Source organism: Dromiciops gliroides, chromosome 2 (assembly GCF_019393635.1).
Source record: "Dromiciops gliroides isolate mDroGli1 chromosome 2, mDroGli1.pri, whole genome shotgun sequence".
Classification (NCBI taxonomy): domain Eukaryota; kingdom Metazoa; phylum Chordata; class Mammalia; order Microbiotheria; family Microbiotheriidae; genus Dromiciops; species Dromiciops gliroides.
The window spans coordinates 84,525,184-84,542,853 of record NC_057862.1 but is presented as its reverse complement, the minus strand read 5'-3'; the positions used below and the strand labels follow the sequence as shown (position 1 = coordinate 84,542,853).

General features: G+C 41.0%; 1 protein-coding gene across 1 annotated transcript; it reads left to right on the top strand.

The window, feature by feature from the left end:
* Window positions 1–8,750: 8,750 nt before the first annotated feature.
* LOC122744384 (interferon-induced protein with tetratricopeptide repeats 5-like) lies at window positions 8,751–15,970 on the top strand. Its single transcript, XM_043989858.1, has 2 exons — window positions 8,751–9,054; window positions 13,980–15,970. The coding sequence occupies exons 1-2, from the start codon at window positions 9,050–9,052 to the stop codon at window positions 15,415–15,417; spliced, it is 1,443 nt and encodes a 480-aa protein (XP_043845793.1). The 5' UTR covers window positions 8,751–9,049; the 3' UTR covers window positions 15,418–15,970.
* Window positions 15,971–17,670: the final 1,700 nt, after the last annotated feature.

The window sequence follows — 17,670 nt, the reverse complement described above, 5'->3', positions numbered from 1 at the left end:
AAAAAATTTTTTTCTTAATTAATATCACAATTGTCTTCTCAATGTATTCCCCACAGGGGAGTTTACAGTAATATTAAGATTTTTTTTTTAAAGTTCAATCTTTATTTTTATCATATCTCTAAAAGATTCTGAATTTCCTTAGATATGTTTTTGAGACCCTCATTGTTTGATTTAGTTATTGACAAAGCTATTTAAAGTTGTGTTAAGATCAGTTTTGTAGGAAATTTTCGAGCTGAGGAGACTTGCTAGTTGATCATCAGTATCTGAAATGCGTGAGAGATTTTTTGCCCAGGATCCAGAGCCAGAATCCAGAGCTATACCCAGTGGACATCCCAAGAATAATCTGAGAAAAGACTTGTAAATACTTGTATGGACATTTTCCTGTTTTTCTTTTCCCATTGTATAAACTATTTGTAATGTCCACCTACTAAAGTGGAGTGCCCCCTTTAGTTTTTGTCAATGAATCGCTCAATTTCTTTTCTTTCTTTTCATTACCATTACATTGTTAGTTATAAGTATACATAAAATGATTGCTTAATTTAAGGAAACTACTCTTTCTTAATGAAGCACAGGGGGGAGCGTGAGAATATTATTATCAGGGGCCCCCTGTTGTGTGAGCATGAGACCACCCTCAACCAATCAGATTGAAGCAGTGCGTAAGGCAGTTGGTTTTGTCACTTGGTGGTTGGAACCTCATGAGGTTGGCAGCTGAAGGACTAAGGTGAAGCTTGGATCACTCCTGGAGGGTAGATAAGTTTTCCTATTCCTTCAGAGACACTTATTCTCTCTTCGTTAATCTCTAATATATTTTAATAAATGCTTAATACCTAAACTGTTAAAATGTTATCCTAGTTAGCTTTCCTCACACAGGGAACAGTTAGGGTAACCATACACATTTAGTTTTACCTGTCACAATAGCTATCTTAGGGGGCAGGAAGAAAATTATTTGATAACTATTATATATTTAAAAGGCTTTTTTTCCCTTGGTGGAACAATGAGGGTTAAGTGACTTGCTCAGGGTCACACGTCTAGTTAGTGTCAAGTGTCTGAGGCCAGATTTGAACTCAGGTCCTCCTGAATCTAGGGCCGGTGCTTTATCTACTATGCCACCTAGCTGCCCCTATATATTTAAAAGGAATAGCAAGTTGTACATAATAGATTTGCAGTCTCATGTGCAATCATCTTGTTATGTTATGTTATATAAATTCTTGTTTTATTTCTTAAGTTCAGGATAGACCACTGGCCCTGGATTCAGGATGACGTGAGTTCAAATCCAGCCTCAGACACTTAACACTTACTAGCTGCATGACCCTAGGCAAGTCACTTGTGGTAAAAAGTGAAAGCTGTTAACAGTCAGTTAGTGGTAACTGAAGGACCCCAATTTTTGAAGGACCACCCTTTCGGGGAGGAGACCATGACGAACAGCCGTGCGTCTGCTAAGCACTCCACTTCTGGGATGTGAGCTTAAAGGCAAGGAGAGAACGGAAGCGGGGCCTCTTTCTCTCACTCGCTCACTCTGCACACACATATGCTGACTCAGGTTTGATAGCATGGTCCTTGGTGATCAGCCTGGTCCTCCATAATAGCACGTGCTTGACGCGGTTCTCAGCCTCAGAGGTGGCTTTGGGATTTTGGTGAGTTCTATATGGAATATAGACTAAGCTTAGATCTAAGACTATTTATTTGTATTTCTACTTTCCTATTTCTCTAATCAACATCACCTTGTTTTGTTGGCTAATTAATTCCCAAACAATAAAAGCTAAGTAATCCATCTCTAACTAAAGCTCAGAGGTTTCTTTCACTTACTGGTCTAGGAGATATATAAGGGAAAGGTTAAAGGGGAGTTTAATGCTCTTGTATCCAATTTTAAATCTCACACATTTAATCCCAATTACCTCACACACACACAAAAAAGGGATTCAGAGTTATATCTCCAAGAGACACTAAATTTTGCATACCTTTTGAATCAGGGTTACTACTACTGTCACTATACCTCCAAAGAGATCAAAGATACAGGGAAAGGATCTATATGTAAAAAATATTTATAATACCACTTTTGGTTTTAGCAAAAAAAATTAAACTGTGCTGATACCTATCAATTAGGAAACATCTAAATAAAATGCTATATGCATTCAGTGAAATATTATTGCCCTGTAAGAAATGATGAATTAAGAGAAAACAGAAAAGACATATGACTTGATGGAGAAAGAAGTGAGAAGAACCAGAACTTTATGTGGTGATGATAACATTGTAAAGAAAAATAAATTGGAAAGATTTATAAACTCTGCTCAGTTCAATGACCAACTACTATTCCAGAGGAATAATGAAGTATACAATGCCCTTGACAGAGTGGTTGAAAGATAAAGGGGCAGGTTGAAATATATATATTTGTGACCTGGCTAGTGTGTGGATTTGTTTTGACCACATTCATTTGTTACAAGGGAGGCATTGGGGGTTTCGTGGTGTACAACGAAGGGGGGGATAATAAATGGAAAGGAAAGAAGGAAGGAAAGAAGGTAGGAAGGTAGGAAGGAAGGAAAAAAGGGAGGAAGGAAGAAATGAAGGAAGGAAGAGAGGGAGGGAGGAAGGAAACATGCAAGCTTTTTTAAAAATATGAGCAGAATAAAACAGAATGAGGTTCAGAAGAAACAAGCAGGAGATTTTTGAAATTCATATGCTGAATTTATTATATTCAACAGCAGGTAGATGGCAATAATAAATAGAGGAAAGGACACGAGTCAGGAAGGCAAGTTCAAATATAGCTTCAGATGCTAGCTGTCTGATTCTGGGCAAATCACCTAACCTTTTTCTGTCTCAATTCCTCATCTTCAAAATGAATTAAGACCCATTTAAAAGACACCTATTGGGGCAGCTAAATGGCGAAGTGGATAGAGCACGAGTCCTGGAGTCAGGAGGACCTGAGTTCAAATCTGGCCTCAGACACTTGACACTTACTAGCTATGTGACCCTGGGCAAGTCACTTAACCCCAATTGCCTTGAAAAAAAAAAGACACCTATCAATGTTATTATGTGGATAAGATGAAACAATGTTGGTAAAGGGCTTTGCAAACCTCAAAGCACTATACAAACAAATTCAACCTTTTATTATTAATTTTTTATTTTTCTTAAATTCATTTTAAATTTAAATACAAAACAAGAAAAGAAAAAAAATTTCCATCTATACAACAGAACAAAAGAGAGAATTCAATATAAAACAATAAATTTCCATTTCAAACTATCTTCTTTAAAAAAAACTACATAATAAATACTACATACTGTTTTTAAAGATACCCAGTTTTTCTGTACTTCCTTCTAGGTTTTCTTTTATTCTCTGCTGTGTACTTTTTATTTTATTTTTTTCCTCCCTCCTTCCCTATCATTTGCATATTTCTATGTATCAGTTTTTTCTCTGGAAGTGGACAGCCTCTTCCTTCATAGGTTCAAGTCTTTCCATTTTTTTCTAGATCAACCATTTCTTATATCACAGCAATATCCATCATGATTATATACCACAACTTATTTAGCCATTCCCCAATTGAAGGGCATCTACCATTTTAGCCAATCTGATAGATGTTAGATGACATCTTAAAGTTGTTTTAATTTGCATTTCTCTAATTAACGTTGATTTAGAGCATTTTTCATATGATTTTATATATATATATATATATAAATTTTGATTTCTTCATTGAAAAACTACCTATTCATATCCCATGACCATTTACCAATTGGTGTATGACTCATATTCTTATAAATCTGACAAAGTTCTTACATATTTGAGAAATGAGACATTTATCTAAGAGATTGTCTGTTAAAGATTTTTTTCCCCAAATTTTCTTCTTTCCTTCTAATTTTGGTTATGGTAGTGTGATGAAATAATGGGATTTTAGGCAGACACTCAAAGACCCACCTGGAGATTAATCTATACTGATTGAATCAAGTGAGAGTGATTGACTGCTGATTAAGCCTACTTCAAGTTAATTGGATTGTATCAAGTTAATTGGATTGTAATCACACCTGGCTATCCCTTAAGAAGGTATTGTTCTCAGAAACTAGACTGTGGAACTCAACTTGAGAACACCTTCAAAGACAATGGATTTGGATGACGCCAACCAATCACCTTGAAGCAGTATGTAAGGACCGCTTCTGTTCCAGATCTATAAAAAAGCTTCCACAAACAGCTTGGAAGGGAGTTTCTGATTAAAGCAGGCTCGTGGAGGAGGACTTCAGGAAGAACCCAACCAGGCTGGAACTCTAGACTGGACTGGAGCTGAAGCTTCTGATTTAAGGTGACCACAATTTAGATTTTAAACATCACAGTTTCACAGTAGTTTTATTTATACAAGAAAGTGTTAATTTAGTATAATCAAAATTATCCATTTTATACCTCAACAATGTTCTCTATCTCTTGGTTTTTTTCATATATTATTCTCCTATCCATAAGTCTGATAGGTTATATGTTCCATGTTCTTCTTATATTCTTTTAAAACATGCAATATGCATGTAATAGAGTCATGGTGTCGTACAAAAGCTTCTTCCAATTCATCTTTGCATATGGAAATGCTAATATTGGATGATGTTCATTAAGTATAGAACCACAAAACTAAACAAAAGTAAAAATTTAGTTTGAAAAATACTTTCCCCTCCTTCCCTCATCCCCATAAAAAGGCGAAGTCAATTGACCTCGTCGTTAAAATTTTAGTGGGAAATGCAACCCAAGAGAGGATACAAAAACCCCATGCACTGAGCAGAATAATAATGCTCATTACTGCACTAAATGACCTATAAAGAATTAATAAATGACCTATAGGGGCAGCTAGATGGCACAGTGGATAGAGCACTGGCCCTGGAGTCAGGAGGACCTGAGTTCAAATCTGGCCTCAGACACTTAACACTTACTAGCTGTGTGACCCTGGGCAAGTCACTTAACCCCAATTGCCTCACCAATAAATAAATAAATAAACAAACAAAAAAATAAATAAATGACCTATAAAGAAAGTCTTTTTTTCAAAAGGAACTCTGAGTATTTGATGGGGGAGGGGGGTAGGGCGGGATAGTTAAGCAGCTTTTAATTGTCATTGCTAGTTACATGTTTTTAACTTTTTTTTTGGTTAAGTAAAAAAAATATATGCCAAAACTGGGACCAAAACTAAACAAAACAAAAAGAAAACAAACAACCCAAGATCTGACTAGTGCTTTCTCTGGACTCCCTCCCTCCCTCTATTCTGGATACTCTGGATTCCACCTTGGCCCCAGGCTCAAAATGAGGTCTGCTGTTGCCAGGCAACAGTGAAGACAGCTGTCTCTGGAGCTTATCACAGCTGTGTAGACTGTGTGTAGGGAGGGGGCAGGAGGGAAGGGGGATGGTGGCCAATTCTTTCCAAGAATGTGAAACTTAAGAGGTTGCAAAATTCTATTTAAAAACAGGGTCCATCCTTTCATTTAGTTGCTATGCAGGATATAAGTGAAAAAGCCTGGTGATCCTTCTTCACATTATTCTTCAATATTGTTCATTTGTTGTTTTTTTAATACTAAATCTATTCCAGACCAGTCTATGCAAATGCTTTGCACTCTCTGAGGACAGGCAGGTGCCATTACTTGGATATATTCTATACAACTGCCTACTGACTATTAATAGTCCCCTGGGGCACACTGCTAACAAGAATTCTCTTCCTTACTAAATTATAAGCTCCTTGAGGTTAGAGGTAGTTCTCATTTTCCTTCATTTACACTCAGCTCCCAGTACAATGCTTTGCTAGTGAGGGTTCAATAGTTGTTTGTTGTTGACTTACTAAAAATAGTTTTTCACAAGCATAATTGCTTGGTGGACTAGGGTAGAGTGGAAGAAACAAGAAAATCTAGAAATCAAGGAATGGAGCAGTCCTCTCCCGCCCCCCATGAAGCCCCTGAACCAGAAGCCATTATTAGCATCTTGGTTGGGCCAAACCAAGGTTTTCCTTGGGTACCACATATGTGGGTCTAAACCATCAATTCAAAAACTGTTAGAGCTAGAAGGAAGCCTAAGAGATCCTATGGCCCAACTTCTTTATTTTACAGATGAGGAAACTAAGGCCTAGAGAGGAGAGAAAACTCACTCTAGATTATTGTTGTAGAGCTGCCATTTTGACCCAGCTCTTCTGAATCTAAGTGATTACCAGTAGCTCACATCCTATAGCATTTTAAGATTTGCAATGTGTTTTCTTCAGAATGTCCCAATGAGGCAGGTCATTCAAGTATTATTATGCCTCGGGGAAAGCTAGATGGAGCAGTGGTTAAAGCACCAGCCCTGAATTTCAGGAGTACCTGAGTTCAAATCCGGCCTCAGACACTTGACACTTACTAGCTGTGTGACCCTGGGCAAGTCACTTAAGCCCCATCGCCTACAAAAAAAAAAGGTATTATTATGCCTCACATTTTTCCCACTGTACCATGCTATACCTAGAACCCATTCTGACATGGTACTGCAGAAAGAATTATGGAGCAGGAGAATGTGGACTTGAATCCTACCTCTGACCCTTATTTATTACCTGTGTTACCATGGACACATCACCTAACCTATCTTACTTCTCTCATTTGTAATGTGAGGGAATTCTAAAGTCTCATTCAGCTCCACATATGTGATACTAGAGCATTTCTACAGGCAACCATAGCCTAAATTCAACTACATTGCGCTAGGGAATAATATTCCTTTTTATAACTGAGGAGCGAATGCAGAAAGGCTGGAAAGGAAGAAAGAAAGCTAAGTATGACACAATGAGTAGTGTGGTGTGGTAGAAAGATAACCTGAGAATCTAGAAGCTTCGATTCCAGGCTTAGCTCAATCACTAACTTGTTATTTTCTTGGGAAAGTCACTTCCTAACTCTGAGACTGTTTTCTTTTCTGTAACATGAAAGCACTAGCTGATCTCCAAGTTCCCTTTCAGCCCTGACAGTCTGTGATTCTAGGAGAGTGTGGCCTGCTTCCCACTGTGGGTTAGAGCATAGTACAAAAGGAACAAGGGCAAATCAATAAACTGTTTTTTCTTCCAAAATAGATAAGAAATGATGGCTAGTATTTATATAGTACTTCAAGGTTTACAAAGTACTTTACAAATATTATCTCATTTTATCCTCACAGCAACCCTGAGAGGCAAGTGCTATTATTATCCTCTTTTTACCTAGCCTAGAAAGTTTAAGTGACTTGCCCAAGGGCACACAGCTCCTGAGTGTCTGAGACTAGATTTGAACAGAAGTCTTCCCGTTCCGGGTCCAAGGCTCTATTCAGTGTGTTAACTAGGTGCCCCAAGAATCAGAAATAACAGGTCAGTAATCCAGGATTAGATAAACATAAAATTCCTGAAAAAGAACACATTATTTGACAAGAAGTATTGGAGAAACTGAAATGTAATTTGATAGAAATTAGGATTAAGCCAGGGCAGGTAGGTGGCATAGTAGATAAAGCACCGGCCCTAAAGTCAAGAGGACTTGAGTTCAAATCTCACCTCAGCCATGGGATACTGAGCAAGTCACTTTAACCCCAATTGCTTTAAACATCCTAGGAGAGAACGAGGCTGGTGACTTTCTACAGCCCTCCTTCACTTAAATCCAATTCAGTGCAAGTCATTATATCACCCCAATGTCATTGAGAACAAAGGGCAAACAACAGGTTTAGACCAACAAAAAGTTCAAAATGGATATCTAATCTGAATATTAAAGTTCACACCATTAAAATAAAAATTAAATGAGAAACATACCAGGTATATTTCAGTCATGGTTTTGTAATTCTTTTTTTTTTTGAGAACTGCTTGGTCACACTTTTTGACCACTGGTCCATTAGGCAATAGTTCTTGAACATAAATAAATATTTGTTAGTTTCCTGTATGTAATGGATCAGACCTTTCCATTCCCCTCTATTCCTTGACTGATCCATTACATACAGGAGGGCCTGAGTTCAAATCCCAAATGAGACACTTGACACGTAATAGCTGTGTGACCCTGAGCAAGTCACTTAACTTCATTGCTCCCACCCCAACCCACCCCACACCCAAAAGAGAGGAAAGGTCTGTGCTGCTTTTTCAATGACAAAACAAAAACAACCTGATACAAAGTGAAATCAACAGACCTGGGAAAATATATACGAAATAGCCACAATGTAAATGTAAGTTTAAAAAATGGGGGAAAAATGGGAGTGCTGTGTAATTATAATAATGAAGCTTGGTCTCAAGAAGAGATAGGACATATCTCAAGACCTTCTTTGCAGAAGTGGGAGGATCACAAGTTCTGAATAGTGCACATACTGCCAACTTAGTTTATGTGTTGGTTAGTTTTGCCGAAACCCTTTTGTTTCCCCATTATTTGTAATGCAGTACGGCCCTACTGGTAGGAGATAGGGGAGAGATTTCTTTGGAAATGCGGGTGGTGTGAAAACAAAAGATATCAACGAAATATTTTAAAAGTAAAAAACTTTGCTTTGTCATAGCCAGCACACCACTTTTGGCCACTCGTTTATGAATATAGGATACGGGGGCTGGGTATTTATGGTTGGGTCAGCTCAAATTTATCACCAGTCCTGAAAAAGCCATTCCAATCACAAAATATACAGAGGATGTCTCAGTGGCATCACCTTTAAATACAAAAGATGGTACTTGGACTCACTGTGGTAAGTGTTGGTTGGACCCCACTCTCCCCAATATCCCTTCTCCGGAGAAATCAATCAGCTCTCTGCAAGAGCTTGCAACAGAATACTTACTCCAGCAAGTGAGGGTTTCTTCTGAGAAGCAGGGCCTCTGACAGCCCTCAACTTAGAGCTTTCCACTCACGTCAGATTCCACCCACCCCACAACAGGATCCAGCTCAGTTGGGAAGCAGTCTCACTTTCCGGTTTCCGTTTTTCTCCACGTTGCTCAACTTTAAACAAACAATAACAAGAAATAATTTTTAAAAGGAAGGAACAGCAACAACAACAAAACTCCTAACAATCAAGCCTATAGTTTTCCCAGCTAAGAAACTGCGAGAAGGAGCAATCAGAAGAGCAGAAAAGAAATCCCCGGGACTACTGCCGCCCCAAGCCAGCATGAGGTAAATAAATGGCTTTCTCTGCCTTCTTGCTCCCAAACCTCCTTAATCCCTTTGCAACTTTTCCAAATGAGATTTTCCTTGCATTCAGGTGTTTGAGTAAGGAAAAGCCCAAAAATACAGGCACGGACCGCGGCTCTCTTTAGCAAGACAGAACCCAGTAATGACAGGCACGAATGGCTGTTTCTCATCAGTGGGACGGGGATCTTTCAGGGATCCTCTCTGCCCTGACTCAAGGACTGCTCAGCCCTCCCACCATCTCGGGGGTAGGGGGAGAAGCAAGAACACCAGAGAGCCCCGGGGATCCAAATCTAGAGCCAGAAATGGAGCTCACCCCGAAAGGTGCAGGAAACATACTATGCTAAGTTTGCAAACTTTGAATAATGATTTGGGTTTGTTTGTTTTTCAAACTGTGGAGTCAGAGTGGGTGACTTTTTAATTTCAAAACAAAACCTTTCCAGGGAAAGAAGAAAAGGTCTGGGCTGCTTTTTTTTTTTAATGACAAAGGAAATGTTTCACATTTTCTGACTTTTGTGGTAATGGGGGTGTAACCAAGACTGTCCGCCTGGAATCTTTTGCAGTGTGTGTTTGGGGACGAGACAGCCCTCTAACAGCCCAGCTCCTCCCTCAGTAGACAAAGAGCTGATACCTCGGGATGGGCAGGAACTGTATAGCCTCTGGCTGGAGCCAAAGTCCCAAACCCTACCCACTCTGCCCACCCCCACCCCCACCCCCACCCCTCGCAGCCCAGGCTGTTTGCATAGGACTTTCCACAGATCCTCTGCTGTTGTGGTTCTGCCTCCCTATGGTCCCAAGGAAGGCTACCCAGGGTTTCACAAAAGGGGGAGTGAGGCTTGAGAGGGAGAGGGGAGGAGCAAACTTGCTTTCTTGAGGTTAGAGACAGCCATTTTTTTTTCATCCATGCAGCAGTACTGCTCCCTGTTCTGGCAGAGGTTATGGGGAGGTGTAAACCCTGCCCACCAAAGTTCGGGTTATGTGCAGCTGGTGAGGTCTGTGAGCCCTTCCTGTTCCAGAAGACTGCTAGGAGGGAGATAGAAATCCTGCCAACGTAAGCAGTGTAGGACTGAGTCCCACACTGCCTGTTTGCTCTCTCAGACCAAGCCCTGATCTTTTGGAAGTGGAAAGTGTATTGCTAGGCAGGAGAGATTGCATCTTTGCTCCCCATTATCTTTTCCCCCTTTCTCACTCCTTCTGCTTTCCCCTCCCCTTCCACCACTTTGGCCCCTGATCAGAGTCCAAATTTGTGCTTCTGCAACTGCCTGAGAAGTATGAGAGTTTCCAGTACTGTCCAGGGTCATAAAAGAGTTTATCCAAATGAGCTGGTCATTTAAGGGGTGCCCACCTCCGTGCTTTTAATCCCCTTATTTTAAGGCCATTTCTTCGTCAACACATATGATTTGATGGTTAACTCTCTCACTTTCCCTGAGACTGGGCGGAGGATCCCCAATCTGCACAAAATTTCCAAGTAAAGTTTGTCCTTAGTGTGCTCCCCTCTCCCTTTTCTGGATCCCCACCCTTTTTCCATGTCCTGGCATCTCTACCATCAGGGCCCCTTTGCCTTTGTAATGTCCCCCACCCACCCAGAAGGGTAGTGCAAAGGAATTATCTTTGAACCGGGAGTAACAGGCCCCAAGTGAGAGGTCTGCCACTAATTTACACTAAGCATGCAATGTGACAACACATTTAATCAAATGAAAGGAGGATGGTATAGTACACAGTGCTAACCCTGAAATAAGAAAGCCTGGATTCAAACTTTAGCTTTGACAATTACTGTGTGACCTGGTGAAAAGTCAATCAGCCTCTCTGGGCCTTCGTTGCCTCACCTGCAAAATACAAAACAATAAAAATTTTTAAGCACCTACTATGTTCCAAGCACTATGCTAAGTACTGGGGATACAAAAAGAGGCAAAGATAACCCCCTGCCTGAAGGACTTCTATGTCTAGGTCTGTAATTCTATGACAGTCTACATTCCATCCTTACCCAAGGTCCCTCCATGCATCCAAATCACCTCTTCCCCCATCTCAGGGCCAGCCTCTCTTCTTGGAATCAGGAAAGAAGAAACCCAATCAAAGGACAATTGTGTGTATAGATTCTGAGTACCATATATGGCTATGAGGCACACAGAAATGTAAGTGGCTTCAGATTGGGGAGCAGAGAGACATTCCCTAATGCCCCAATATAGCCAAAAGCCTTTGATCAAATCAACCTGAAAGCTGAAGAGTCCATCAGTCAGTCAACATGCATAAACTTGAACAGATGACCAAGCCAAAGCAACATTCTGCTCCACAGACAGACCCTTCAGGCTCTCTCTTGGAAACTGACTGAACAGATCAAAGAATAAAGAACTATTGAGCTGGAAGGGGTCTGAGAGACTTTCTAGCCCAGACAAATGAGAAAATAGTGGTGCAGAGAGGTTCAAGGTCTTACTAGCCATTTCTCCTGAATAATAGTGTCTCTGGAAGTGATGAAATGGATTGAATGCTGGGCCTTGAGGCTTCAAATCCAGGCTCAAATACATACAAGCTGTGTGACCTTGACCAAGTCACTTACCCTCTGTTTGCCTCAGTTTCCTCACCTGTAAGATGGAGTGAATAATAGCCCCCTCTACCTCCCAAGGTTGTTTCAAGGATCAAATGAAATATTTGCAGGGTTTAGCATATAGTAGGCAGTTAATAAATGCTTATTCCTTTCCTTTGATTCTCAGTTCACAGATCAGGGATCAAACAAGTTCTTTTACTTCTCTGTGCCTCAATTTCCTCATCTGTAAAGTGAAGAAGTTGGATTAAATAACCTCTGTGGTCTCTTCCATCTCAAAAATTCACTAGTGGACTCCCATTTTACAAATAGCAAAAAGGAGACCCAGAGAGGGCATGTCCCTCACTCAGGGTCATACATGTAGTTAATTTTCAGATCAGAAGTAGAGACCAGGTCTGTTGCTTATTCTTCCATTCCTCTTTCAGTTAAATCAGGCTGCCCTTCATGCCCATCTTTTTAACACAATTTCACTTGCTTAAAAATGTTGAATAAAGGCAGTGAATAACTCAACCCTGCCTGATGTGAATGACATAAACCATCCCCACCCCACCCCCCCTCTCAGAGTGGTTGATTTGTTAGCCTACATGAACCTTTAATTGGCATAATTTCAGGTCTCATGGTAGAGATGTATATCTATACATATACATATTATATAGATATACAATTATAGAATAAATTTGTATGGGCATACATATACACATGTATGCATATATAAAAATACAAATGTTTATATATGTATATAAAAGTTTGAGATTTAGGGTCTTCCATTTTCCCTTGAATTACTGTTTGACTTATCTATGCTGCCTATATGGAAAGCCACCTCTCATTTTGGCTCTATGTCTTGTCTCCTCACACCCACATTCAGCAGGTGCTACTCTGCCTTAAGCTAAGTGGCTCTGGGTGCAAAGAAGCCACCCTGTCCTTGTTCCTGACACCTAGGAACAGGTGCATCTGTCATTAAGTTCTTAAACTATCTGGGCTAGCTACATGCCCTGCTAGAGAAACAGGGTATTAAGACCCCTTAGATTACATATCAAAGGGTCCTCAGAGGGACCTTTAGATATTAGAGAATCATGGAGATCATCTGGTCTGATTCCCCTCATTTTAGACTTTTAAAACACTGGAGCCCAGGAAGAAGTGATTTGTCTAGTCACGAAGGCTGCTTTACCAGCCATCCTCCTCCTCGTTTAGCTGGCCCCAGAAATATTTGGTCACTGCAGTCATTTACTTGAAGAATTTGTGCCTCATTACTATATCACTCAACCACAATTTATAGCCATAAATGTGTCGTTCATTGTGTTGCAAGTTTTATTTGATTACTACACTAACCCTCTCCCATGCCTTCAGGTTTTCACTGTAGCTGGGTGGTCTAGTGAGATCATTGCCGAGAAGAGCCATGTGCTTGGGCTATTTTTTGTTAAACCTATGCTGAGGAATCATAGTTACATGGAATCAGAAATATAGAGCTGAAAGGTGGCTGAGATGCCATAGAGTCCAACTCCCTCTTTTTCAGATGAGAAAATGGCAGCCCAGACTAGCTAAATAACTTCCCCAGGGTCACACAGTAAGGGGCAAGGCTGAAATCTGAATCCTTGCCCTTTGACTCCAAAGCACACAAATGAATTCACGTTGCATGCCCATGGCTTTTGTAAATAAATCATTATGGGAGTTTTTCTCCATCCCAAGCAACTGAGAGAGCTTTCTTTAAAAGGTAGATTATTACAGATCCCTCCTCTGCTTGGGCCTCCTAGTAGCACTTTTTATATAATAATTGCTGTTGGGAAACTCTAAGTAGTTTTCTACCAAAGGCCCAAAGCATTAATTAGTAGCTTGCAAAGCAGCCTCTGTTTCACAAATTTCATTTGCATTTGTGACATGAGTTCAGATTTAATGAAATAAAATTAAATAACATCTAGGTTGACTTTAAAGGTTTGTGAAACACTTTTACCTACATTATCTTATTTGAATCTCACAATAACCCTGTGAGATGTATACTATTATTAGTCATTTTATTATGGTTAAAGAAACATTTGTCCATGAGAAGGGATTTGGTCTAGATCACAGACTTTGTGGGATTCAAACCCAGATCCTCTTTTTATTACTAGAACTACTACTACTACTATCAACCACTACTACTACCACTACCGACAACTACTAACAACAACTACTGCTGCTGCCGCTACTACTCCTACAAGCATCAAATGGCAGGTTAAGTTACCAGTTCAGGTCTGCAGAAGGAGGGGAAGGTGTTATTCAAAGGACAAGGAAAATCATGATTCTGCAAATAAGAGATTTCACTGTTTGGGGAATTATTGAACCCTTGTCATTTCCCTTGGTTCTTCTAAACTGAAATTGATTTTATCTTTTGCAGTCAAATGCCTAGGAATTCCTTAAAAATTATCCTGCGGCAGCTGAAATGCCACTTTACATGGAACTTGCTGAAGGAAGACATCGATCTACTTAATCTAGAAGACACAATAATTGACCAGATTGAATTCCTAGACATGAAATCCAAAGTCACCCTTTATAATCTATTGGCCTATGTCAAACATCTGAAAGGTCAAAATGAGGAGGCACTGAGATGCTTAAAACATGCAGAAGAGAGAATCCAGGTGGAACATGCCGATCAGGTGGAAATAAGAAGCCTCGTTACCTGGGGAAATTTTGCCTGGGTATATTATTACATGGAAAGATTTCCCAAAGCTCAGTATTATGCAGACAAGGTGCAAAAAGGCTACCGGAAGCTTCCAAATTCCTCCCGTTATAAGATAGAGTGCCCCGAGGTTTACTGTGAAGAAGGGTGGGCTCTGCTAAAGTGTGGAAGGAAGTATTATGAGAGGGCCAAGGCATGTTTTGAGAAAGCCCTGAAAATAGAACCCGACAACCCCGAGTTTAACTCTGGCTTTGCCATCGCAGCCTATCGTCTGGACGATAAAGAATATTCCTGTCAAAGGGTATCGTCCCTGGACCCTCTCCGGAGAGCAGTTGAACTAAATCCGGACAACACCTTCGTCATGGCGCTTCTTGCCCTGAAACTTCAAGACCTAAAACAGGAAGCTGAGGGAGAACGGTATATTCGGGAGGCCTTGGAGAAGATGTCCTCACAGCCTTACGTCCTTCGCTATGCAGCGAAATTTTATCGAAGACAAAACTCCCCCAGTAAAGCCCTTCAGCTCTTAAAAATCGCCTTGCAGGCAACACCCACTTCTGCTTTCTTGCATCACCAGATAGGCGTTTGCTACAAAGTGCTGATGATCCTGGTGAAACAGTCGACCAAAAAACGACCCAGGGAAAAAGAAAAAGAGAAACGGGAGCTGATTCAGTCTGCCATATTTCATTTTCGAGCAGCCATGGAACAGAATTCCATGTTCGTGTTTGCCTACACAGACCTGGCCAACATGTACGCAGAGGCGGGACAGTATGAAAAGGCAGAAGATGTATTTCAGAAAGCCCTTCACCTGCAGCATGTGACAGACGAAAACAAGCAACAGGTCCATTTCCATTACGGCCGCTTCCAGGAGACTCACAGGAAATGTGAGGATGCCGCTATCTACCATTATTTAGAAGGCGTAAAGATAAAAGTCGAGTCTTCTATTACCTCCAAACTGATTAGTGCTCTGCAGAGATTGGCCACGCGGCGACTTTATGAGAATGCCGTTGATGTAAAGAGCTGGGGGGCCCTGGGTTTCGTTCACAAGCTAAGGGGGCAAAAGAGACAAGCCATTGAGTGCTATGAGAGAGCCCTGAAGCTGGATCCTGAGAACGGGGACTACATCAGTGCCCTGTTTGAGCTGCGGCTCTCCTTCTAAATCCTCCAGTTTGTAGCATGAATCCTAAAAAAAAAAAAAAAAAAAAGTTTCACGGTTCGCAACAGAATTCGATAGGTGTGGAGATCCGGTATTATGATCATATATGTTTATGCAGTCTAAACATATAAAAGGACTAACACGCATGTAGTTTAGACAGTAGTTTAATGATTTTTAATACTATTTCTTTTGGCATACTTTTGGAAAAAGTAATCATTGTAATTCTATAGGTTTGAATAGAATAGACAATGTGGGCTAGAAGGGACCTTTGGGAGGCACCCAGTATAACGTGCTTTTTTTCAAAGGGGAGGAAATTAGGTCTCAGAGAAATCAAGCGATTTGTTGAGCCAACTAATGGCAGAGCCAGGATTAAGAACCGATTCACCTCCAGGCTAGTCCTCTTCCCCTGTACCTAGCTTCGGCCCGCTTTTTTACAAAGAGAGTGCTTTTGTTCATAATGATACAATCTGTCCGATGAAATATGCTGCTTGACTCTGGTCTGTGCCTTGGATGTTTTTTCTTTAAATAAAAGTGCCTTATGCACCCAAAGTCCTAACAGAGTTTGTTCATCTCGTTTTTTATTGGTGACAATAGGCTCCAAAGAAACTAATTAGGTACTTCTTCCTGATTTTAGAAAGCTGTCCTAACTCTCTGGTATAGCTCAAAATCACCTTCTTGACACGTGACCAATATGGATATCATTAGAGAAACATAGCAGTGAAGTCTAGGTCTGGAAAGCTAGTACACAACCAGGATAAAAAAAGGTCTGATCAACCGGGCAGGAGCCAAAGTGACAGCCTTGTCTGTTAGTTCTCAAAACAGGAGGGCTCAGGGAGCAGCTAGGTGGCGCAGTGGATAGAGCAATGGCCCTGGATTCAGGAGGACCTGAGTTCAAATCCACCCTCAGACACTTGACACTTACTAGCTGTGTGACCCTGGGCATGTCACTTAACCCTCATTGCCCCACCTCCCCACAAACAAACAAAAAACAGGAGGGCTCAGTGGTGACAACTGAGGAGGACATTTTGAGAAAATCATGTTCTTGGCCTGAGAATATAAATATGTACCAAATAAAAGTTGATCATAATAAAAATAAAAGCTCATCATGTTAAGGATGTGTTGATGGATCTGTGATGTCATGCTGGGTACTAACTGCTAAAAAAAAATCCAGAGCAAAACTCATATGATGCCTTCAATAATCATTTAAATGCCTACTATATGCCAGGCAGTTTGCTCCCTTCTGTTAATATGAATATATGGATCACCTGGATTTGATGGAGGTACTTTATCATCCAAATGGATTTTATGAGACCCTGGAAAATGCCCTTTGGCTAAAACTTCAGGTTGAACCCAGATAGCTAGCAGATAAGTCCATATTTACTAACTTCTCTCCCTAAGAGAGTAAACAAATCAAAATGCCCTCTGACTAAACTTCAATTAATGAGTCCCCATTCCCTATCTTCTTTCCCCCCAAAAGTAAATAGAGCAAATATCTAGACATCCTTGTCCTTGGTAAAGCCTTCCTCTGTTTTTAAGCTGCCTGTTACAGTATTTGCTTTAGGTTAATTTGTATCATGCTAATAAAATTGACATCACCTTGTAACCAGTGAGCAAGAAACCTTAAAAAACCCTTAGAAAGAAGGGGAGCTTTGAGCTTCTCCCTTAGGGAATTCTCCACATGATCATGTGTTATGTCTTTCTTCTTGGGACTATAAGGAATTAATTGTGATTTGGGGTTTCCATGACCCCATCTTTGCTTCATCATGGTCAGACTGAAAAGATGTAACCTTAAAATAGCCCCACCTAGGAGTTCCCCTACACCCACATGGGCCTGGCCAAAATATAACGGGGAGAGCCCAGGGGATATTTTGAACCAATTGGAGACTCAGGATGGCTAAAGAACCTCCCTTCCAGTGGGAGAGGCAGGAAGGAAAAGAGGAGAGAGAGAGAGAGAGAGAGAGAGAGAGAGAGGGAGGGGGAGGGGGAGGGGAGAGAGGGAGGGGGAGGGAGAGGGGGAGGGGAGAGGGGGAGGGGGAGGGGAGAGGGGGAGGGGGAGGGGGAGGGAGAGGGAGAGGGAGAGGGAGAGGGAGAGGGAGAGGGAGAGGGAGAGGGAGAGGGAGAGGGAGAGGGAGAGGGAGAGGGAGAGGGAGAGGGAGAGGGAGAGGGAGAGGGAGAGGGAGAGAGGCAGAGAGGCAGTTTCTCGAGCCCTGCTTGCTCTCCCGGGCCACCTCCAGCCACCCAGCTCATGCTCTCCAC